The sequence below is a fragment of the Accipiter gentilis genome, chromosome 14 (assembly GCF_929443795.1).
Source record: "Accipiter gentilis chromosome 14, bAccGen1.1, whole genome shotgun sequence".
In the NCBI taxonomy this organism is placed as follows: Eukaryota; Metazoa; Chordata; class Aves; order Accipitriformes; family Accipitridae; genus Astur; species Astur gentilis.
Window position 1 is genome coordinate 14,661,519 of NC_064893.1, and position 25,167 is coordinate 14,686,685.

At 39.4% G+C, this 25,167-nt stretch overlaps 1 protein-coding gene across 2 annotated transcripts in view; it reads left to right on the forward strand.

Moving 5' to 3' along the window:
• Positions 1-2,693: 2,693 nt before the first annotated feature.
• DPY19L1 (dpy-19 like C-mannosyltransferase 1) overlaps positions 2,694-25,167 on the forward strand; it is a 51,665-nt gene continuing 29,191 nt past the window's right edge. The window contains exons 1-9 of one of the 2 annotated variants that reach the window (XM_049816313.1): positions 2,694-3,041; positions 4,025-4,093; positions 8,438-8,599; positions 9,245-9,269; positions 10,544-10,631; positions 11,271-11,408; positions 15,606-15,726; positions 17,405-17,498; positions 22,674-22,731. In XM_049816313.1, the coding sequence (XP_049672270.1) occupies positions 2,747-3,041; positions 4,025-4,093; positions 8,438-8,599; positions 9,245-9,269; positions 10,544-10,631; positions 11,271-11,408; positions 15,606-15,726; positions 17,405-17,498; positions 22,674-22,731 (1,050 nt within the window). In that variant the 5' untranslated portion in view covers positions 2,694-2,746. The remainder of the gene's footprint in view (positions 3,042-4,024; positions 4,094-8,437; positions 8,600-9,244; positions 9,270-10,543; positions 10,632-11,270; positions 11,409-15,605; positions 15,727-17,404; positions 17,499-22,673; positions 22,732-25,167) is intronic. The other variant, XM_049816312.1, reaches the window with a different exon arrangement.

Here is a 25,167-nt window from a genome sequence, read left to right on the forward strand (position 1 = left end):
TGGTTTTCTTTAGCAATTTATAGTTGCTGAATACGGGCACTTTTACATTTAAGAATGTGATGTTCTGTCTTTGCATTCTTATAATAACTTTTAAAATCTTTAGAGTTGTTTAGTTTAGTAATACATGCCTTTGTCATCAGGTTCTGTGGGTGGTACCTTTTGAAATAAATTGCCTTAAGAGTTTTAATAAAAAAAACAGCCTGAGGGTAATTGATTTGCTCTGAGGGTAATTGATTTGCTGCAGGCTGGAGCAGGCCCAGTTAATCTCAATAGTTGAGCCATCCCACAGCCACCATTTGAACCTTAATAATCTCAACTCTTCAAGTTCATAAGTGTTCCATGACTCTGCTGATTTTGGCAAAAATTGAAAATAGGTTTCAGGAGTTAAGAATCAGCAGAACATATCATATTACCCTTTTTCTATGCCACTTACATGCAGAACTCCTTCACTATCTGGAGCCTGTACATTGCAATCACTCAGCCAGCAACCATAGACTCCTTTGGTTACTAAATTTATGACAAGGCTGCACAATTAAAATCAAATATGAAAAAGAGCAGATTGTGGAACTTTGTCTCTTGGAAAGCAGGTAGAAAAATAGTATGTAGTCTTCAAACATTCAAATGGCGTTCCTTTTATGCTTTCATTTTATTTAGTATATAATACGCACAGGTAAATGTTTCTTGAAATATGAAACTGCTACAGGTAATTCGCATTGGAAGAGGAGCCTGCGTGCTCCAGAGAGTGGCGGTTTTATGTAACTATGTAAGCTGGTCAAATGAAAAATACTATTTCTTCCTTCTTGGTTTTCTGAGATCAATGTAACACATGCCCTTTGCAATTATCTCCCCAAAAGAGCTGGGGGTGAAAAGACGATTTCCCCTCAACAAGCAAAGAAATGTGGAGCCAAGCGTACATGTAGACACAGAGGCCCTCTGTCAGTCCCATGGACTTGTTTGTTTTATCCAGCTGTACCAGCTTGTATCTTTATACCCTTACTGTGGTAACAACTTTCCTACTATCACGAAGACAGCAAAGGCTGTCCTGTTCTCATACGTTCATTACCTTGGTAGCTGAATCTGGACCAAAACTACCTTCACGTGCTAACAATATGCCGATTATATATTTATTAAACATATTTTTTAAATACTATCTTAGTTTTTGCTGCATAAGGCTCAAACCTTGCATTTCACAAGATAGGATTCATAAAAAATGGTTAGGAAAAGGAGCTGAAAATCCAAAACAGAAGTTGTAAACATTTTAGAAAGAGCCCCACATCTGTTATGTCAGAGGAAAAGTGTGAAAAGGCCAGGAAAAATATGCAAAGAGTGGAAAGATGATGCCAAGAAAACCCAAACACGTTGAAAGCGTGGGAACAGAAACATATAGAGAAATGAAGGGTCAAAGAAAATCCTGAAGGCAGTAATGAAGAGCACCTGAGAGGCAAGGAATATGTAAGGTCAAGAAAGAACTTCCAGGGGAAAAAAGTAACAAGAACTCGGGGAGGAGTGAAATGGATCTGTTTGGAGAGGTTGCAATCAATGAAGAGGTTATATTTTGCAATATTTAATCAACATTATCAAAAAGCGGTAATTAAGATATCCCTATCAGATGAGTCACTGTCTGACCGTTGCTGTTGCTGAGCGGAAAAGCACAGGAAGAAGGAAAGACAGTTTTGCTGTAGCTGGGTCTTGTCCGACAGTTGTATGTTCACGACCCTTACAAGAACTGCAATTCCAGATGTTAGTGGAGGAGCAACAGTCATTGCTGCTGTGAGGTACTGAAGACCACTGCTCTAGAAAAGTCGTGAAACAACGTTTCAGGTCTCTATGTTACACAGGACCTCTGTGTAAGGGACCTTTTAACCTATGAACCTAGAGAAATGTTTTGGCTGGAGTTGCACGTTGCTTGTGGGCTGGGAGCTACCGGCAGCCCGGCCGAGCGCTCTGGTCTATGGCGGAGGCCACAGGGGGGCTGCCACGCCAGAAGGCAAACCCACCTTTAAACTCCAAAACAAGGAGGAGAAGGAGAAAGAGGAGGCGTTGTCTGTGGCTGGGAGGCCCCCTGGACACGGCAACACCACAGCCAAGTCATCTTCTGGCACTTAAAATCTGGGGAGTTTGACGGCGGGGGAGGGGCACACTCCAGAGAGAGCTCCCGTCTTTCTGGGCTGGGCTTGATTTAACGGAGACGCTGCTTACAAAAACGGCGGCCGCCCCTCAGGTGGGAGGTGAGCGAGAAGAGCCCCGCTCCCGCCTCCTCGGAGAGAGGGCCCAGCCGAAGGCCGCGGAGCCCCGCGCGCGGGCCAGGCAGCACGTGCGGCTCGCTGGCTGTGGGGGGAGGGGGGAGGGGAGAGGGGAGAGGAAGCAACGGCTCCGCGCGGCCGCCGGGCTCCGGGGCGGCGCGTGCGTGAGCGACGGGGCGGAGCGCGGAGGGGGGGGGAGGGCGCGGGGAGCCGTTACCCGCCCCGCCGGAGAGCGCCGCCCCCGCCCCCACGTGGCCAACCGGGCGGAGCAGGCGGCAGTGGCGGCGCAGCCCGCTGGAGTAGTGACCGGCCGCCCCCCGCCACCCCGTTACTACCAGCCCACCGCCTCCGTCTCCGCCCCGTGGCCTCCGGGCCCTGCCCGGGGGTGGGGGAAGCTCCTCGCTGAGGACCGTCCCCCCTCGCCGCGCCTCGCCTCCCCTCCCTCCCTCCCTCCCTCCCTCCGTCCGGCGCGGCGCCCCGGCCCCGGCGGGGACTATGCGGAGATGGTCGTCCCGACCCGAGGCAGGAACAAAGAGTCGCCGCCGCTCAAGCCCGGGCAACAGCAGCACCAGTCGCCGGGCACCAGCCCCAGGAGCGGCCGCGGGCGCCCGCCGCACTCGCCCGGCAGGCAGGTCCCCGGCGGGGCCCGCGCCATGCGGAAGGGAGGCGGCGGCCGGCGGGGAGCCAGGAGCGACCCCCAGAGACCCTGCAGGGAGGGGCCCGCGGCTGAGGGGGAGCGCCACGCGGTGGGCCGCGGCCCCCTGAGGCTCCTGCGCGCCTGCAGAGACCGGCTCCGAGGTGAGGTGGGGGGTGAGGGGAGCGAGCCGCCCCCCTCCTCCAAATCCTGTCCCCGCTCCCTCGGCCCCCGCTCGGCCGGGGGAGGGGGACAGCCCTTCCGCTCCGGGGGAGGTGGGATGGGGCTCGGTCTCGCCTCCCGCCCCTTTTTCCGGGTGTCGGTAGACTTGCCCGGCACGGCGCGGCTTTTCCCTACCGCCGGGGGAAGGGGAGCGCCGGGACGTCCTTCCTCGGGAAGGCGGTCCGGGGGCGGGGAGCGGAGCGAAGAGCCTTGGCCGGGCAGCGGGCACCCGGTAGCCTCACGGGGTCTGCTCCCCCCTGGGGTGGTTGCGCCTGGCGCTGCCTGAGGCAGCAGCAGGCGGCCGGTCGGTTTCCCGCTCTCCCCGTGCCCGTCCTCCTGCCTCCCACAACCGGAGGAGGTTAAAAAAAAAAAAAAAAAAAAAAAAGCTTACAAGACCCACACTGGTACCGTCGAGAATCGGGGGCGAGGGGAAGGGAAAGGGCTTTTTACCGCGTTAGCATCCTGTGTGGGAGAAATGGGAAAATGTGCTGTTTGTGTAACTAACTCTTGTTAAAACAGTCTCTCTAATGGTGTTGACTAGCTCAGCTTACAGTGTTGGCATGGCCAGCTTATTTCTTGATAACGCTTTGCCGAAAAGAGGGAGGGTTGCTTACTCTTTAAAAGGCTGACTTTCTGCGTGAGCGAAATCGTCAATAACGTATCTATGCAGAAATCCTCTTTTGACAAGTTATTTTGCAAAAGTTATTTCAGGAATTAAAAACCTGATGATTGTGTAGTCACCTTAATAGCCTATCTGTAACGTTTAAAGCTTTTACGTGTAGTTGCTAACTTGCTGTATGAAATTTCTTTCAGCATTTCTGAAGTCAAGATTTTTACAGAAACTAATGCTGCAGAGTTCGAACAGGTTTCCTTTTACAGAGTCTGTTCTGAGTTGATGCTTAAGGTATTTGTTTTCTTTTGACAGTATTTGTTGATGACAGAAAGGCCTTTATCATAAAATCCGATAGCAAGATGTGGCTCACTTTCCTTCTGGGTAAGTAGAAGGAATATGTTGGGGAGGGTGGGGGTACTCTTCTTTTTATCTTTCTTTCTCTGGAATTGTAAGCTGTATCAAAATATATTTGGAAATATAACTTGGAAAAACAAAAAAACCATCGTTTATGTTGAGAAGGGACAGGGAATAACTTCCTACCAGGTAACTTTTGTAAAGCTGTTGTTGTAGTAATTGATGTGATATCAGAACATTTGTAGGAAAATAATTGTCCAGGTATTTATGGATCTCTCCTATGCAGTCATTACTTTCTAGGGAAAAAAAAAAAAGCAACTTGTACTAAGTAATGTAACCAAACCACCTTGTTTAGAAGGATTATGGGTGGAAGAACATACAACTGTAGGGGGATGTAAATTCAAATGTTGCTATCTTTGGGAATATTTTGGAGTAAATATTAAAATGGCTAATGGCCAAAGTCTTGAAAGAAATATCTAAAGTATTTGCAAAATTAAATAAGAAGTGCATTCATAAAGTTAACAAATGTTAAATAATAGCATATTTGTCAGATGCACAATTAGATATACTCTTAAAGGTATTATATTAAAAGACTGTCAGGGTATTCCAAAGATGCTGATACTATTAATCACACCACCAGTAGTGCTTGTTGCCAAAGGGAGTTTCTTCAGTTTGATGAATTACATTGCAAAGTAGTGGCAGGGAAACAACCCTTAGCTTACAAACTAATTGATGAATAAACTATTCCTGAATTGCTTTGCTTACTTATGTTTATTCAGCATTTCCTAGACTAGTAGTGACTTAAATGACATACAAATGTTAAACTGATGGTCAAAATTGAAAAATGCTTTCCTTTGATTGAAATTCAAGAGCAGATTAGATAGAGCTGTTTATAATTTATGGACTTTGAATTCAGCTGTGAAACCCAGGTAACCAATTAAATACTTAAGGGAGCTATTTATATCTTTAATAGGACTTGTCACTTATAGCAAAGTATGTAATAGCATACAGTATTTGCAGTAGCAAAGAATGTACATGTAGTAAATATGAAATAGTAGGGTTTGGTTAGTTTTAGTGGTATTTGAATTTTTGTTGTTGCTTGGTTTAAGCTTTAGGGTCCAGATTTTAAAAATGGAGGCTCCCACAGCTGGAGCTAGTTTTGTGATAGGGTGTGGATTTTTTTCTCTTAAGAATTATCTCCAATTTATGTGCAACAATAAAGTTGACAGATTTTCAAGGGCATTCTTAAACAACACTTTTCCCTATTACGTTGTGTTTTGGTTTTTTTAAATGACCATTGAATTGAGGCCTTGTCCTTGAAGACATCCTTTCTAGATGGCACAAAATCTCACAATGAAACGTCTTGACTAAGCTGCAGACATAGGCAATGCTTGCACATTTCTGATTGTTCCCAGTTCTGCTGTATTCCTACCTAATTGCTTTGGGGATATTTGCAAAGTATTAAGCAGTTTCTACTATGTTTCACATCCTGTTGCATTACAGTATCTCAGCATTTGTTGTTCTTTTGGTAAGTGAGCTCTGTATATTATGGCTTTATTCTTCAGTACTTAATTTCCAGAATTAGAACGCTTTTTACATGCCATTCCTATTGCTTTTTTAGAACAGAACACACGCAAAAATAGGAAATCTGAAGAATAAACTATCAGATTTTACATAATAGCCCTAGCCTACAAAAATCTGACAATAGAGTTTGCTTTTAGGCATTCTTAGGTTGGGTGAGAAAATGGCATCTGCAAGTTCAAGTACATAGTAGCTATAGAAGTCTTTGTAGCATTAGGACTCTAGTATATCTCTCCTGTCCTCTCCTTCAGTCCCTTCCCAGTAAGGACATTAATGGGATCAAAGGATGGTAACTTAAGAGAGCTGATCTGCATGTTTTCTGTCAGAAACTAGCTTAATGTAAGTCTGGATTCAGTCTGTTGAAAAATGCTGATTTGGACTCGTAGTGGATGTCTATGAATAATTAAGCACATTGTCTCTTGAAATGTGACTAATTACATGAATTGCTGTGCAATTATAAGAGGTCTTCATTTTATACTTACAATAGAGTGATATTGTGAAGTTTTCTAAAACTGTATATGAAATTCTCAAATAACTGTGAATGTATTTACACTTAGTGCATTGACTTTCAATAAAACAATTACTGAAGGGAAGAATCAGATTTAAATACATTGTTTTCTCAATGAAATAAGTGGTATGTTTGAATCTGAAATGTAATTTCCATATTAATAGATAATTTATTTGCAACAATTAAAGACTGCCCATTTGGCTTATTAGGAACCACATGAATTTGAGATCATTAACAGTATTGGTAGCTAAAGTGCATTTATTTTGACTTCACTGTATATTCTTACCTAATGTGTGATCTGTCTTAAAATTGGTATTTTTTTATAGTTGGGGTGCATGTATATGTAAAGTTATTATAGCATCTAATCTTACTGGGGATCTTAGAAATGTTGCTGAGAAATGAAATAATGCCTTGTGCAAATGTGAGACTCAGTAAGTAATAACTAATGGACTGCTCTGTTTCTTTCCGTACAATTGCTGCAAAACATGTTTGTTTATGGAATATTGTTTGCTGTGTTGCCGATAGAGCTAATGTGCTTATCTGGAATTCTATCTCTTAACCATATCTGCTTTTCTGAAAAAGGAATTTGCAGCTTTTCATGAGAACTAACGTAAACGTCCCTAGTATAAAGAAAGTCTGTAGCTCCTGAAACTTTTCCTAAGACATTAAATTCCACTTAATGTGAACTATACCAAGCAATCCTTTGGTGATTTTTTTTTTTTTTTTTTTTCTCGAAAGTATATGAAAAAATGTAAAGTTTTAAATGAAAGCTGGTGGTATTCATTTTCTAACTGAAATCCAGGCTTCTCTGAGAAAACTACTTCAGTGACTGAAGTGAAGCTGAAAAACTCCTAAGGAAGTTTGAATGTGGTATTGTACAACTTCAGCTACTTTGTGAAGTATGTAACTTGAGGTAAATGTTAAATTGTACAGGCAGGTAGTTTAGAATTTTTTTCCCCCTTAGGTAATTCTTTTTTTTCTTTTTTTTTCTGTCTTACCCAGTTTCACCTCACACATCTTTGTATACAAAACTTTAATATTAAAATTGAGGTTCATAAATGTAGTTTGTTGCATTATGACCTGTGGCAACAATGATAACAAGTACAGCCAGTAGCAGCATTGTGGTGACAATGATAACAAATACTGCCAGTAGCAGCACTTCCAGGCTCTGTGTTGGAGGAACATGGGGTTTGGGAATATATACTAGGGCATGAAGTGTACATTGAGCCCACTCCTCTTCCTCATCAATCTAGCAGTTTTGCAAAGGTGTTTTTCTTTCTCTTGTCACTGCTGCTTTCCAGAAGCAGACCACCACACGCATGTAACATGCAGTCTGAAGACATGCGCATTCACTAACTCTCCAACCATATTCTGTGTCAGTGTGCAGGCATTTGATGTATGTTTTACCTATGTGCAAGCAATTTGACCCATCGGTTCCATGTTGTCACAGCAGCAAGGGCTGTGCTGGATGCCTGTAATTGTGGGAGGTGTGTGCAGATCAGCACCCTGGAGAGGGACACAGTGCTCAGCACCTTTCTGGCTCCAGCTAGGTGGAAGCAGGGAGGGTGCTTGTCCTCTTTCTCTTCGGTCCTTATAGCCTATGTGAATAAGAGGGCTCTTCATTAACCATAAAGATTTTCTTGGATTGAAGGCAACCCGTCTACCTGACCTTTCTGTGGCAGAGAGCCACAGTGTGCTAGAGGGCAATCAAGACACCTTTGGTCTAGGAGTAATACCGTGGTCCTTCTAAATGCGTACCCTTTATCCCTCACTCATGCTGGCTTTGCTTACATGGTGAGCTCTGGATATGTTGTGAATGCTGCCCAAGCAAAATGGAGTGGCTGTTGCTCTCTGTGGGTCTTGTTATGCTCAAGAAGTTAGAGACCTAGACTGTTTACCCACCACTTTATGATTATTTGCCTTTTCCTTTTGTCCCTCAAATTACCTACCTTGTTCTGTACCTATGTGACAACAGTGCAGATAGTCTCTGAATGGACAAACGGAATGTTGTTACATACAGAGTCTACCTTTTTTAGTAGTTATAGTCTCAGTTAGATTTGTGTTGATTGTCACAGTCTGTTTGGATCTCTCAAATTTACAGGACAATGTTCTCTGTAAATTAAACTTTATTTTATGAGCTCATTAGGAAAAAAACAAAACACGTATGACAAGTGCTCAGTCCACTTTGTACAGACTAGGCTAGCACAGGAATTCACTAATTCATCACTTAAGGCATGAGGTTTCTAACTCACTAGTTCTTTAATTTGTAACTCAACTCGTAGCTCCCAACTTGTGCACCTATGAGCAAAACAATTACCTAGCCAATGGTGGGAATGCTCATCCTTCCTCTTCCGTCATGGTGCAGGTGTCCCCTGTATCACACTGGGAAGCACAAAAGCCTCACCAGCACAGCTGCTGCTGGATCTGCTTCCAAAACTTTTTGGGTAAGCTAATGTATTTATACCTTCCAGATTGGAATTTTGGTCTATACCATTCCCATGAGTTAGCAGGTTCTGAAGAAACTGCCAGACAGTGAGTATGTGAGGATTGTGGCTGCAGGAGACAACAAGCTGCAGGTGATAATGGCTGCATAATGACCTTTAACCCTTTATGGCTACTGGGTCCTGCCTGCGTGTTGCCTTTGCTTTGACCTAACAGTGATGGTCCTAGCATACATCGGGCCTTAGCATGAGCTGTGTGTTAGCCAAAATCTGAGCAGCAGTTGAGTGAACAGTCACAATAGGTATTGTAATAATATTGAAAATATTTATGCTTATTAAAAATAAAAGCTTATAATTCAGTTGTGTTATTGATAGCTCAAATGGGTGCATTAGATTCTGATGGATCAACTTGAGTGATGCAGGATATAGGTGGGAACATTGCCTATTGCTGAATGCCATTAGCATAATTTCAGATTTTTAAAGAGCTGGCCATACAAGTTAATTCAGATGTTCTTATTCTGTTCGTCTGGAGGCTGAGTACCTTCTGTGCATCTCTGAAGTAGTACTGTAATTACTTTAAAGAACATGATTTCAAGTTCAGTGCTTTAAATATTTGGGTAACTTAACACTGTTTTGTTTCCTTTACAGCTGCTTTTGCAGGAGTCCTACATTGGTAAGGTTAAATTTATTGCTTGAGAGTAATATGACATTTTAAAATAATAAAAATATTATCGTGACATATTTAGACAAGCTATTAGGATAATTTATATTTAGATCTTTCTTCTCAAAACTGAATTGTTGTCTCTAAGATGAATAATTCTGTTCTTGTGAAGCTGATGTGAAAGGTTTGTTAAGCCTGTTCTGCGAAGAGTGAAGCCTGCTTTCCAGGTAGAAAGTTGTTGCTTAGCTGTACAAACTCAGGTGCATTTGCACTAACAGACATTTTTACCCTCAGTAGGTTTTGAAAGTCCAGGTAAGTCTTTCTCCTATGTTCTGCTTATTTAGATTCTGCTTTAATTTCTTAGTTTTACATCACGTTTTCTCTAAGCTCTTCAGAGAAGTCTCACCAATGTTTTCTTTATGTGCAGAAGAATGGCCTTTCAACTACTTTTTGTCAATGTAATCCTCGTGTTTCAGGTTCCATCCTAATCCTTGCCCTTCCAGTTTGTAGTATGGACTTGAAATAAAATGGCTTCTAAAGTGACTTACAGCAGCTGCTTTTACAGAGATAAAAAGTGACAGAGTCTGCCACTCTGTTTTTGTTTCCCAGCCCAGAGAGAACTACTGATTTTTAGTAGTTTGTTTCTTGCAAATTCCTGTTCAAAAGCAGAGTCATGTGCACTGCTCTGTTTTTCTTTTTCCATCCTTTCTGGAGATGAAGCTCCTCTTGGAAATAGCAAGTTTTGCTTCCAAAATTATTTGCATTTTTCCTGCCCCGCCTCCATAGTTGCACCTTTATTTAAATATACTTTTGATGGTAAGCGCATCTATATATAATGGTAGATAACTGCATTAAAATACAAGTCAGGGAAGGTTTTTGTAGAAAAAACATACACTACTTGTATGTGTACCGTTATTTTCATCAGCTTTTATTCTGATTCTTTTCATTTGTCAGATATTTGCATTTTCTTTCCTAATATGTAGATTTGATAGTTTTAATAGGATTAAACTTTTGGTCCTTAAGTGTCTACACTTAAGTTAAAACGTATTGATTATTATAACTAATTCCATGATAGAATTTACTAAATGCTCTATGGATTCATATTTTTTCCATTTAAAGTAGTCTGAATAGAGGAGAATGTTGGTATAATATATGAGTAAATTAAAATAGCAGTTTGTAAGTGAACTTTGGGTTTCATTGAACATTTTGCTAGTTCTTCCTTGGTATATATGACTTAGTACAGGTTCTAAAACTCTTTAATCAGTTTTAATTATTATTTTTAACAGGTGTCACATAACAACTCTTTTTGAAAATGACCGTCATTTTTCTCACCTGTCCACGCTAGAAAGAGAAATGGCTTTTCGCACGGAAATGGTTAGATTGTGTTTCAATAAAGATTCAGTGATTGGAAAACTTCTGTCTGTAATCTTGTGATTGTGGGCTTTCCAAAATTTCCTCATACCTCTGGATAAGCAAATATATTGATATCTTGCAACTAACATGCATTACACTGTTACGTGCAGAGCATTTGTGTGTCTGGCAGCTGATCACTGTGAATGTATGTCTTCCCAGTTCACCTAAAATATAATTAAAAAATGTGATTCTAGAGGACCTAAAATACAAAACTACAAGTACCTTGTAGTGTACTCAATTATAGTCTTGTTTTGCAGCTGTTTTTTTAATTGTTTTTTAAATTAATAATTTTTGCATATGTATACATCTTTTGGCTGCTTTTATTTTGAGAACTGTGAAATATTATGCTAGTGCATAGTTACCAGCCCAAATGGGAGATTTCCAGATGTGCTATGAAACTTGGTGGAAGGAAACCCACATTGCTTGTTTCTAGTAGCTTGCACTAAGAGAAGAGATTTGGAAAACTGGATAGTAATTTTGAATCATTTTGTCGTATTTGTTACATTACAAAGTTTGATTTTAAGATGAAGCTTGTATATGGCAGTTCGTGAAGCAGAAGTGACCTCTTCAATTGTAAATAATGATTCTGCTCTCCTGTAGGGTCTTTATTATTCCTACTTCAAGATCATTATTGAGGCACCATCATTTTGGAATGGAGTATGGGCAATTATGAATGACAGACTAACTGAATATCCTTTAGTGATTAACACCTTACAAAGGTTCAATCTTTACCCAGAGGTGAGCTATGTTTTAAAAATAAAACCTTCTGATAAATCTTTGGTTTCTTTAGATTTGACTACAAATTTGTAAGAAATGTTACTCTGCAAAATGTGGTTGTAAAGATATAGTGACTAATGAAGTGTTGCTTAAATACCGTATTTTAGTTCCAGATGTAAAATGAGGAAGTTACTTCATACCTTGTAATGAATTCTTAGACTTCAAGTACATTCAATCAAATGTGAATACTTTTTACATCTTAGTATTTCATGCCCTGAGGTTGCAATCCAATTCTATACTTGTCTTCTTTTGTTCTTTTGTACATTGTGTACTTCAGGAAATACAACGTGAAGTATCAGTAGTATGTGACAAGTCTGCAGTGATACAGGTACTGAGAGGTTATTTTGGCTTGCATTTTGTGTAGGACAGTAAACTAACCAATCATCACAGTTCACTGTGGCCCTAAAATCCATGAATGGTAATAGTTTACTTACCTGTTGCAGAAGGAATTCCTCTGTAGAAGACTGGCTGCTGTTGTTTTGTATATGCTTGATGTTAGACTTGTTACCTGGTTAGATTACATTCCTACTCTGTTTTTTTGTCACTGAAAAGAACTTATTTTTTAAGTACAGAAGTGTTTGTTTTTCTCTCTTGTGGTTTTGTTTGTTTGTGTCAAACATTTTGCAAAGGGAGAACTCCTTTGGTTAATGTACATTTCTGTAACTCCATGTGTCAGCAACAGCTTATTTTTTTGAGAACCGAGGACTCATAATGGCTGTAATCATTGGGTACTAGCATTTATACTCATTCTCCTGCTCTGTCAGAGCAGAGCTGCTTTCAGAAACTGTATGTGTAAGAGTTTTCGGTATGCATGTATTTATACAACTTGCACGTAGTGATTTCATTTGCTACTTAATTCCTTGCTCTGGAAGAACTAAATGCTATATACATAAGTGCTTTTTGTTGCCCTCTCACTGGTTTGGGGTTGGTTTGGGAGGTTTTTTGGTGGTTTAGCTTTTTTTTAAAAAAAAAAAACTCCTAAGGGATTGCAGTTCAGTTCTAGAAATGCAACATTAGAAACATGTGCCTTATTTGAATACTATTAAGTTATTTTCTTTAGCTGCGAAAGATTTATTGACTTCAGCTATAGTCTGACTTGCAAAAATCACTTCAAAATAAGGAAAAAAAAAAAGTGAGTCTATAGCAATCACTACATCGTCTGTGTAAATTACAAATATAAGCAGTAAAAAAAAAAAACCTGTCAAAAGCAACAAGTTAGTCTTTGTAGTTGTACAATATTATAGTCCCAATAAAGTCTTGATTTCCTAGCTATTTGCTGCATAGTCAGGTTGTTCCAGTAGTTGTGTTGTTTTCATCTGTGATCCCTGATGCAAAATGGCAGAGAGATAAGGTGTTAAATTTCTGTGGTGGAGAGAGAATGTGTTAAGTTTACTCTCTGGCTGTTCATTGTTACATAACAGTTGATATTTCTGTATGTGGCAGGGATGATGAAAATTTGAGTTGGAGTGATGAGTGTTGTGTAGTCGGTGTTAAAGTGCTTACTCAAAGGCAGCTAGTAAAATGGATTGACTTTTCTACATGTTCTTTTACAGCAAAGGACTGGCCTGCCCACAGAGATCTCCTGGGTCTGAGAGCCAGTCTTTTGTTTTCCAAGTTTTGCATTTACTGCCTCATCTGGTATGGGACAGTAGAAATTCCAAAAATGCCATTGTGCTCTAATTGACTTAACAATTTTGCACTACTTATTTGCTTCCATTTTTATGCCCATGTTAGCTGTTTCATGTAAAGTAGCTTTTGGCAAAAAATATTTCTGTGTTTTGCATAAAGTACCTAACCAGGTACCTTTTTATGGAGTATTCATGTGTGGTAGCATCTGCAGCAGACACAAGCACTTGTGATGTAAAAAGGTTAAGTTGATAAATCAATAAAATTTCTTGGTGCAGCATTGGTTCAGCAAGAATGTTTTATGTCCTTGGGGTAATGTCAGCTTCAGGCCTGGTGATGCAATTATGCTAGGCAGATGTCTCTAAGTTGCCAGATGCATTCTGTTGGCAGTGTACAAACCACATTCAGGTGGTAAGAGGAAAGATTTGTATTTGGTTCCCCAGTCCTGTTGTTGCCAATCTGGAGATGGGGCAAGTGTCTGGTTTGTGTATGCACACATACACAGTCAGAAGTGCCAGGGCACAGATGTTCAGAAAGCCTCCAGGAATTTAGGATAGTGTACTTTGCAGGACAGAATATTGAGGCAGGGAGTCTTGGTCTAGAAAGATGTAGTTGTATTTTAAATATTCAAGATTTACATTGTGAGAGTGTAAAGGCCACAGGTGAAGTAAGCCATGATGATAGGAGCCCTGGTATTAAAAATTAATGAACTATAGAATCGCAGAACAGTTGAGGTTGGAAGGGAGTCTGAGGATCATCTAGTCCCAATACCCTGCTCAAAGCAGGGTGAAGTAGAGCAGGTTGCTCAGGGCCATCTCCAGTTTTGTTTTGAGTATCTCCACCTCTGGGCAACCTGTTCAGTGTCTGACCACCCTCAAAATGAGGAAGTTTTCCGATGTATTTTCTGATGGAATTTCCTGTATTTCAATTTGTGCTCGTCATCTCTTGTCAACTGAAAAGAGTCTGTCTGTCATCTTTACTCTATGTCCTTGTCTTGGGCAACCTGGAACTGGACTCAGCACTGGAGATAATGGTCTTAGCAGTGCTGAGTAGAGGGGAACAATCGCCTCTCTTGTCCTGGTGACATACGGCAGAGGATACGTTTGGCTTTCTTTGCAACATGGGCTTATCACTGGCTCAAGTACAGCTTGTCCACCACAGCTCACTTTTCTGCAAAACTCCTTTCTAGCTGGTCAACTCCAGTCTGTACTGGTGCATGATGTTGTTCCTCCCCAGCGCAGGACATTGCATTTCCCTTTCCTGAGATTCCTTTTGGTGCATTTCTCAACATTGTTGAGGTCCTTCTGAATGGCAGCACAAGCATCTACCACTCCTTCCAATGTTGAATTGTGTGCAAACTTGCTGAGGATGTTCTCTGGTGTCATCATCTAGTCTTAAGATGTAGAACAGAATTGGCACCAGATAAAAAAAAACAAACGTCCACAGCTGTCCCCTCATCTACCAAGGCAGTCATCTCAGAATGTTATAAAGTTGGGCAGGTGTGATTTCCCCTTTGTAAATCCATGCTGACTGCTTCCAGTCGCTTTTTTGTCCTTAGTACATTTGGAAGTGGTTTCCAGGAGGATTTACTCCGTCATGTTCTCAGACATCAAGGTGTAATTTCCTGTGTTTCTTTCTTGCCCTTCTTGAAGATAGAAGTGATATAAAGGGTTTTAGTAATTGTATGGGGAAAGAAAAGAGAGAATTATCCTTCTTGTACATGTTTTCTGTGACACAGGGCTGAGACAGCTCATATTGCAGTGGTGAAACATCTTTTCAGTCTGGGGACCCCTGGGTTTTAACTTTCAAAGCAGCAAAACTGGAATGGACACATTACTCATTTATGAACTCCATAAAGTTAGTTATAACCTGACAGAATAGCTTCGTAATATTAACTAGTGACTTTGCTGTGAGATGAGTTGTGTGTAAAGTTTTTCTGTGTGTAAAATACTGATGTTTTCTGTGTCAGGTGTTGAGATTTAATTTGGTGGTTGTTACAAGAACATTACCACCTTTGCACAGAAATTGGAAATGCTGTCTTACATTGCATCTGGAAGCCCTTTCTAATGTATGCTTAAATTTAACCTGTCAAAGTTTATCAGAGTAAAAACCTGGAAGATTTGGTCCATTAATATTCTTGCCAGGTGGAAAAAAAATTAATTGGTTTTAGTGGGTTTAATTTGGCTAGCTGTCCTCTGTCAAGAAAATCTTGGATTTTAATATCTGATAAACAAAAATAGTTAAATGGGGAACCTTCCAGACAATGCTGAAATACATAATTTTTCCAAATATTGCAGTTCGATGCATGAAATTATTTCTATTTTAAATCGGGCATAATTTTAGTTTATTAATGAATACTTGGTTTATGTTGGATGCCTTTATGAAATTATCAGCAAAAATGCTAAGTAGTGAGAAATTCTGAGTTTAAAAACAAATCCTGGATGAGGGCCGGTTGTCATGAGAGGTTACCTTGGGCATTGAGCTAGTCTGAAAGTTCCTTTTCAGAAACTTCAAATCCTGTTTTCCACCTAGGTGGTCCTTGCCAGCTGGTACCGCATATATACTGCCATTATGGATTTCCTTGGTGTACCGACAAAGACATGTTGGACTGTAAACAGAGGAAAAGGGCTTAGTCCTGTTGAAAGCTGTGAGGGTGAGTTGTGTTTTATTCTAGTTTCTTCCTGGAAGCATGTAATTGTGGCGTTTATATATTTCAGAAGTAATAAATACTCCTGTGTCTTTATCACTGACATGCTTTCATTTGGCTAAGCCTGTGGTTTTGGCAGGTTCATGACATAAGTGAGAAGCATGGAAGAAAGATACTTCTAAGAACACAAGGGATGAGAATGCGGGCTTTGCTTTTTAGGTGGCTCCTGCTACCTAGGTTGAATTCCTATACTGCACTTCAAAACTTCACAGTTGTAGTCTGAGCCTTCTTAATGTTGGACTGTTATAAAGAATAAGATGTCCTAAATGTAACTGGAGGCCACTGTACATGTATTAAATTTTTGTAGCTTCTGTAGGATCCCCGATACGTTCCAAGTTCCTATATTTAAAAAACTTACCTTCTGTATTTCCTCCTATAGCTGCAACTTGAGGAGTGGGGAGGAAAGGGAAAAAGGTAACCACAGGGTTCCCTTTTGGAGAAATCTTGTGTAGTGATTCTGCTGGAAGGAATCCTCTTCCTCTTGTGACCTGTTCAGCATAAAAATTTCAATCTTATACCTTGATTTTCATACCAAAGCTTGAACGCTGTGACTTTTTTTTGTTTCTTTTTTTTTTCACATTTAAAGTATTGGCTTGTCAAGTAAGTATTATGCAATAAAAGTACCTTTGAGAAGCAATTTTTGGGATGTTCTACAGTTGGTTAAAGCTGAATGATAGATGGTAGCTTGTGAAGTTGTTTCATTTTTATAATTTAAAATGTCTTTGTGTGGTGACAAGTTCGTATTTTTCCTTTGCACAAAGGCTGTAAGAACTTTCTTCAGAGCTTGAATGATTCACTTTCTCTAGTTTTGTTGAAAGCAATAAACAGTGAATAAATTAATTTCTGTTTTTTGTAAAAAACAAGGCCAAACCAACAAAAAAAACAACTACTGAGACTGCCACATTTGGTGAGCATATTATCATCTTACGTTAGAGAACTGTCTTGCTGTATTTTCAGCAATAGTGAATAATCATTTCTGCATACAAAACTATGAAGTTTTGCTACCTTCTCTATAACGAATGAGGCTTTTTATGCTGTACTGCTGAAATTATTAGAGCCAGGAGGGTTTAAAGAAATAATGGGAAAGAGAACAACAGAAGTGTGAACACAGAAGTATTTGTGAATGAATAAATTGAAAGACTTGCATTATTGGAAAATCTCTTGGCTTCTGATGAAACAAAGAAAGCAAAGAGCATTGTGTGATATGTTTAAAGATGGATTTACTCCTGCAAGTAATGGGAAGTGAGTACAGGGAATAGAACCTGTTCTAAAAAGCTCTGTGAAGTCAAAACGTAGTCTGTAGAAAATGGTCTTAGTGATGCTTATGCCTTTTACATGTTGCAGGTTTTTCTTTACAGTTAGTGCTTCCCTTTTGGCCTGTTCTGTTGCTTACTGTCCCAATGCTGTGTATGCCCCTTGTCTTTTTTTCTTTTTTTTTTCAGAAGTGTAGTCTTCAGTCTTCTGATTGAATCTCCACAATAATCTTAGTGATATGAACTTTTTTGTTGTCTCTTTCCGTAGATATATTAAGGTAGTATGCTGTGTATTATACTGATTGTATGGTTGTTTATAAACAATATGATCTTTCTTCTATATTTAACAACATGTGTTAACTGTTTGTTAGGCTTGGGAGACCCTGCTTCCTTTTACGTTGCTGTGATTTTTCTTTTGAATGGATTGATGATGTCACTGTTCTTCATATACGGTACATACCTCAGGTAAGGCAGTTGAGATTGAGCTATTTAGTTGGTACTAGCTGTCAGATTTTATGAGTTTTGAAAAAGTGAATACTAAAATATTTTTATGGGATATTGCTTATTTGTACAGTAGTAGTGCTTTTTATTACATATAAATTGTCACTAAAAAATTACTGAAACAGAGGAGCTTTTTGCTTATAATAAATGGTGATGCTGGAAAAAGTTGCAGAAAATTTCAGTGAAGTGTTCTCATTGATACCACCAGATCGTGGATAAAGCTAAATGCTGTACAGGTTTTAAATGGCTTTTGACAGGTTTCTGCTCTTAAAACTACTAGTGTAACTCATTTTCAAACAGTTTGAATGACAGTATACTTTTAACAAAGATTGGAGTTATCCCAATGCTTTGCCGCAGGTCTTTCATTTTTAACTTAACTGAGAAGGCAAAATATTTTTTGAGATAATGCATTCCTTTGGAGATATGTATACACTTCCCTTTTTCTATGAATTTCTGTTTTCAGTATCTGTCCTTAAATTTCAAGAACTGTAATACACTTTCATACAAAAATAGACTCCACATTCAGCAGAAAAACAGAAGTGGAAATATTTTTCTGTTTACCTCTATTTTCATTTGTTGGTTTTGCAAAAAAGTAAGAGGCCTGTTGCATTTTCCTCTGAGACAAATAATTGGTTTTCCCCCTCATTCTCTGGCTTCACTGTCTTGTGGTTTTTTTCCTGCTCTCTGTGAAGCATGTGCTGATAGTTCAAATAAAGAATAGTATAGGGCAGGAGCTGACAGTGAAATAGAGGAAGTTGCCTAGTGTGACTATTAGGTGTTTGGGGGTAAAGCATGTGTGTTTGTATTCCTTAACTTAGGAAATTAATGTCTCATGTTTTGAGGAAGTAGATAAACTTTGAATATTTGTATCATTAACTTGTCATTTTTCTCTTAAGGGAGGTGTATGGAAACCCACATTTTATATATTAATGTCATTGAAAAATCAGTAAGGTCTTAATTTCTCTGTACTTTCCTTAGACTTGGGCTATGTTGAATGTAAATAACTATCAAGTATTGATAGTAATTCAGGTTTTGATATAAATTTTTGGCAATGTAGGTAGTCAAGATGACTAGAATATAAATGCAGTTCTTTCAAGGTGTAGCCACTAGCTATCTGGGGTTATGAAAAATAACAAGTGACTACGAAGTTTCCTGTAGGTAGGATTTTGATCTTATTTATTTGTTCTGAAGAATATTCATAGTTGGATACCAGATCTAGATGACTACTTAGTCATTATGGCTGTTCCAAGGTTCCTCTTAGTCAAAGCAAGCCAGAATATTTAGGCTTTTCCATAAGGTATGAAAAATAAAAGAACTGAATCTGGAGTAATGCAATTCTACTACACTGAAGTAGGTAATCTTATGAATTGGCATAAGTCTCATTCATTAAAGCTGATTTCTTGCTGCCCTGCATTTTGAAAGACTTTTTCATAGCCTGACTAATTTGATGGTGGGAAACCATCCTCTAATGTTTTCTCTATTTTTTTCATTCCTGGATTTCTTACCAGTAATCATCTCAAGCTTATATAATGTTTTTTTCTAGTTTTTTTGTCTCCGTATATATTCATAGAATGTGTCATCTTTTTATTTCAGCCTTTATTTGCTTTTAGTCTCTGCAACTTTGAGTAGTGATGGAAGGTGGTAGGATAGTGGAAGACCACTTTCTTATTGCTATTTTCCAACCTAGCACGTGTTCTCACATCTGTGCTCGCTGTACTTTATGATGAGCTTGTTCAAAGAGTTAAGGTAGCAGAAAGCTAGTTGCTTTTGTAGGACTAGTTTTCTGTTGTAGGACTAGTTTTTGCTGTTTAGCTCCCTTAACCAATTTCCCTGCAAGGTCAGAAGATTGCCAGACATAGTATGTCCCTGCCCTAGCATTATGGTCTCTGGTTACGCAAATGTACTTTGGAATCTTCTTATGTGATGCAAGTTAGTCTCAAGCTCTGGAGCATTCTCTGTTAGGATAACTGAAGCAATATGGTGAGAACTCATGCCATTTTTTGGGGGTTTTTTTTTCAATGGACGAAGGAATGGCATCTCAATAAGTACTTTTATGCAGTTGTAAGATTCTGCCTCCCCCAATCATCCACGCATCTCTATTCTTGTAGTCAAGGGACAGAGTACTTAAGCCAATTGTCAAATACTGCATCTTGAGGAACTACCAGTAAATTTCCCATATCTCCTTCCAACAGTACTTTTTCAGTATTTTGTTTCTTGCATGTTAGTCAACAATGAATTAGAGATGACTTTAAGCTTCAGCTTATTGTAGCCAGGGAATCAAAAGATGAGTTCTTTCATTATTCCCAAGCTGACTCTACCAGACAAAGTGTAACTGTTCAGGTCGTCTGCAGTTCTTTAAAAATTACTAATTATTAATTTTAGATTATTCTGTATTAAACATGGGGGAAGTAGGTTCCAACTGAAAGGCATGTACTTCACCAATTGTAGTATGTTACAGGAGTTTCAGTGGAAAGAGTTATCCTTTGTCTTTTATATTGGCATAGAAAGGCTTAACTACTGTATCTCCTACATGATAGCATTGGACTGTTAGAAGATAACCAGTATAACTCAACACTGTACATAACCCTCTGTGAAATAGGCTCTGTTCACTTCCTTCTCTGGAAAAGGTACTGGCAAGGTGCATTTCCCTATTCTGTGCTACAGATTTACTGATCTCTTCTTATCTGGTAAAATAGTGATTCCTTATAGAGGCTGATAGCTCTAAAACATTCATAATACAATTAAGACCTTTGTATTCTAGACTTTAGGGTTTTATCACAATGTTAAACTTTAGCATAGACCTTGAATTTTGTTTCTAGTTTTGTGTGGTATTTTGCAAATTTTTAGTTTGCTTTTTTTCCAGGACTAACATTTTTTTTAATATTAATCACATTCTTGTAGTCATTTTGGGTTTCAGTGTTGATGCTTTTAGAATTTGTGGGATTACATATTGAGTTTTATGTGCAATAATGCACAATTCCTGGGGATTGTTTTAGCACTCAGTTGGTATCTTTGACCATCAGATTTTGTACCCAGAACTTGCTGATTCTGTTTGACTTTTATATTAATGATGGGTGAAGGATCTGAGAGGATCTCAACTGATGTGATCTACCTAGACTTGTGGAAGGCATTTGGACACTGTCCCACATGACATCCTTGTCTCTAAATTGGAGAGACGTGGATTTGATGGATAGACCACTTGGTGGATAAGGAATTGCCTGGATGGTCATTTTCAGAGTTGCGCTCAACAGCTCAACATCCAAGTGGAGACCAGTGACAAGTGGCATTCCTCAGGGGGCAGTATTGGGATGTTTAACATCTTCGTTGGCAACATGGACACTGGGATTGAGTGTACCCTCAGTGAGTTTGCCGATGGCACCAAGCTGTGTGGTGTGGTTGACACACTGGAGGGAGGGGATGCTGTCCAGAGGGACTTTGAGAGGTGGGCCCCTGTGAACTTCATGAAGTTTAACAAGGCCAAGTGCAAGGTCCTGCACATGGGTCGGGGCAATCCCAAGCACAAATACAGGCTGGGCAATGAGTGGATTGAGAGCAGCCCTGCAGAGAAGGACTTGGGGGTGTTGGCTGACAAGAAGCTCAACATGACCCAGCAATGTGAGCTTGCAGCCCAGAAAGCCAACCGTGTCGTGGGCCGCATCAAAAGAAGCGTGACCGGCAGGTCGAGAGAGATGATTCTCTCCCTCTATTCTGCTCTTGAGACCCCACATGGAGTACTGCATTCGGCTCTGGGGCACCCAACATAAGAAGGACATGGACCAGTTGGAGTGAGTCCAGAGGAGGGCCACAAAGATGATCAGAAGGCTGGAGCACCTCTCCTGTGAGGATAGGCTGAGAGTGTTGGGGTTGTTCAGCCTGGAGAACAGAAGGCTCCAGGGAGACCCGATAGCAGCCTTCCAGTACTTAAAGGGGGCCTACAGGAAAGCCGGAGAGGGACTTTTGACAAGGGCATGTAGTGATGGGACAAGGGGTAATGGCTTTAAACTGAAAGAAGGTCGATTTAGATTAGATGTAAGGAGGAAGTTCTTCACTGTGAGGATGGCGAGGCACTGGAACAGGTTGCCTAGAGAAGTTGTGGATGCCCCATCCTTGGATGTGTTCAAGGCCAGGTTGGATGGGGCTTTGAGCAACCTGCTCTAGTGGAAGGTGTTGGAACTAGATGATATTTAAGGTCCCTTCCAACCCAAACCATTCTATGATTCTGTCATCTGAAGTTTGTTGTTGTTTTTTTAAGACTCTTAACAGCTGGCTGATACTTTTGTTTAGTAGCAAAAATGGTATATTCTGTCATTCATAGTAGTAGTGCACTTGTGTGCACAAAAATGTTCTTTGTTTTATATGACAGGACATGAGTAATTACAAATCTAGTCAAATAGCAACCTTATCTACTGCTGTTTTGAGATGGGATAAATCTAAGTAATATCTTTGGTTTTAGTGCTTACTCCATGGTGCTAATTATTCAAAAGGTGAATTTGGTTTAGAAACATATAAAAATCCTCAAGTCAAGGGCTTAAAAAACTTTCTCATGTTAACATCACAGTATTTCATGTAAGAATTAAATTGTATATTGCATTGACCGTGTCATGAATTCATTTCTAAGTATGTTTTTTGAACGTGCTTGATTTGATTATCCTAACATAGTCTTAGATTCAGACCAAAATTCCCTGTTGGGTGATTGAGCATGCAAATTGTAAAGTTTTCTGCTCAAAATCTTAGGGGAGAAATACTCCATTTATATTGCCTAGTGTTTAAAAAAAAAAAAAGTTTGGCACTTTTCAAGACCAAGCTCCTGGGTTCAGCAGTTGAAGCGCCAGACGTAATGTTCTAAACCAAAGTTTGTGAGAATTGGAATAACCGTTTTCCAAGTTATTTACGTTAAAAATGGTGTTCTGCAGAAAAGAGCTGATATATGAGGAGTGGTCTGCTCTGAAATAAACATTAGCTGACTATCTAATATTTTAATATTGTATGTACACTGTAGATTGCTTTCCCTTGATTCTTGAAAGCATTCCCCACCCCCTCCTGAATGAACTTAGCTGTACATAAGTGCTACTTCACATTTTTTAAGCAGCATTGACCGGTATGAGATTGTTGTACCTATTTTTCCTGTTCTCTCCACAGTGGGAGCCGTCTCGGAGGCCTTGTTACCGTGATGTGTTTCTTTTTCAACCATGGAGAGGTAGGTCTTCCTCCTCACCCCTTTTTTTTTTTTTTTTTTTAAGTTTAAGCTAATTCTCATTTCATTAAAGGTAGTGATGTTGCTTATCTATTAGGGGATGACTTAAAGGGAATAAGACATTACTGAAAGCAAAATAGGTTATGACTCAGATGTATAGCACAGTCCAAGGTGTCACCTTTGATGTTAAAAAAAAAAATTCAGAAAGGAAGTATATTGTATAGTGGTCCTGACATAGAAATCTTAGTAGCACAATGACTTCAAGTTTAAAAACATCAAAATATTCTATTTTTTTTACCCATTCCAGACATAACTGGGCTACATGTACCATATGAACAAGGTTCAGAAACGGGGTAGGTTTTCTTTAAATTGGTATGTATTTTACCAGAGACTCATGAATACATACACAGACCAAAAAAAAGCAAAGAAACCTCTGTAGTGCTGATATACTATAGCCACGATACACAGAAATTAGAAAATATATGTATATAGAGAATTCCAATGCTAAACTTCTTTACTAAGCTGCATTATAGAAACAAAACCTGTCACTTAAAACATCTCCTTGTGTCCCCAGCTAATGCTGTTCATATCATTGTTTCATATTCTGGAAGAAAACTCATGGCTTTTATTCTGAAACCCTTGGGCAGTGTTTCTGGGTTTTTTAATGTTCATTTTATGTATATATATTTGTAGAAATATTTGTTTTACTTAAAATGCAGCTGTACTGAAAAGATTTTCTAGATGGAAACTAGTTACCTTATGATTTTGTTAAGGGTTAAAGTTATGTTTTGTTCTCTCATTTTACTGAGCTGAACTTGATAGAAAACTCTGAGGAGTAAGAATATGTAGTTGCACATAACAGAATCAAAGATGCTTCTATTCATAGTGAACTTTGACGGTTTTCTTAAAAAAATCTCTGTGACAAAATAGCTATTCTATTTTTAAATTTTATTTGTAATGTTTTTCTCTAAATATCCTCCATGAAGAATTTTCACCCATGGATATAAACTGCCTGGTCCAGACCAGGTAAACCTTACAAAGTTTCTAAACTTTTTCTGGTGCTGTAAGAAGGTGAATATAAAGTTTTTTATGGGTTTCCATTCTTGATGGCATTCTGAAGTGGAGTGAATGTTCTATCCTTTGCTAGGAAATACTGATAGACTACACACTGTTTTGCCAAGTCTGCAAAGGTGAGAAAGTGTAACTTCAGAAAGGAACAAGTTGAAAATTTCAAAGATAGTGGTAGCAATAATGAAGCATTTATTTCACTGTGGCACAGGCAGTTCTCCTATCCATAGGAGATTCTGTCGGAGAGCTCATCTTTCTCTATGGATGACTTCACTTGGGAAGAAAACACATGTAATGTGTGTATTTTGGAGAATGGCATGAAATTAGTTCTGTATAGCTCTACACAGATGTAGTGTGGGCTTAGGTAGAGCTTAAGTAGGGTAACCCTGATTCAGGCTCAGCTGTATGGATTTCTGGAGAGCAATAGGACTTACTTGCAGAGGTGCAGTGTTAGATCTCACCTGTCTCTTTGTGTTCTTATGGTACCTAATGAAATAACTCGAGGAGTTTGTTGTGTATATAGTTACGGTAATGTGTGTAGTTACATGTGTGTAGTTACATGTGTGTAGGTGGTCTAGCTTCACTCTGCTTACTGTAGAATCACATGCAAGGGTTGTGCATGCGCACATGTATGCTTAAAAAATTGTTTTATTTAACTCTTCGATATGCCTTTGATTCTGTGGAAATCATCTTGCATGTGGTTCAACAGTACATACAACGGAGCTAGACCAGTTGCTAAAAATTTGCTTTCCTTTTCTGGAAGGTTAGGACTGAGCTACGTGAGTAAGCCTGATCTGCAAGTCTTGGTATCTTGGATCTAATGCTGTGTAGAAGTGGTTAGCCTTCTGGCATTGAGCTAATGATCCTAAGGCAGTATGTTTTTATTTGTGCTGTGCTTGTGCTACTGTCTTTTAATGATTTCAAGCTTAGATCTGATGTATTTATACCTGCAGCAAATTTAGTTTACAGCCTTGATAAACCATCCACAGAGTTTAGTGTTACATTCCAAATATAGAAAAATAGCATGGGCTACATTAGTCAATCCACTTTTAAGGTAATGCTTCCTTTTTATGGTTGTATATGCTCATCATTTCCTTCCTGTCTTTATCTCCTCCAGTATCAAAAGATTTGGTAAATGAAGTGTTGCTGTAGTCTTGAAAAATAATCAACAAGAAGACTACACTGCCTTAGAATAATCATGATTATTGCTAATAAAAATAATTTTAACTAATCACATCTGTGCAGTCAGCTGAAGACACATTAGTACTTATATTTATGAAAGGTTTATTTTAACGGTAATCAGGGTGCAGCTTTTACAGAGAGTGCTTTTAGACAGCAAGGACTGTGTTTGATTAATGTTATGGGCTTCTG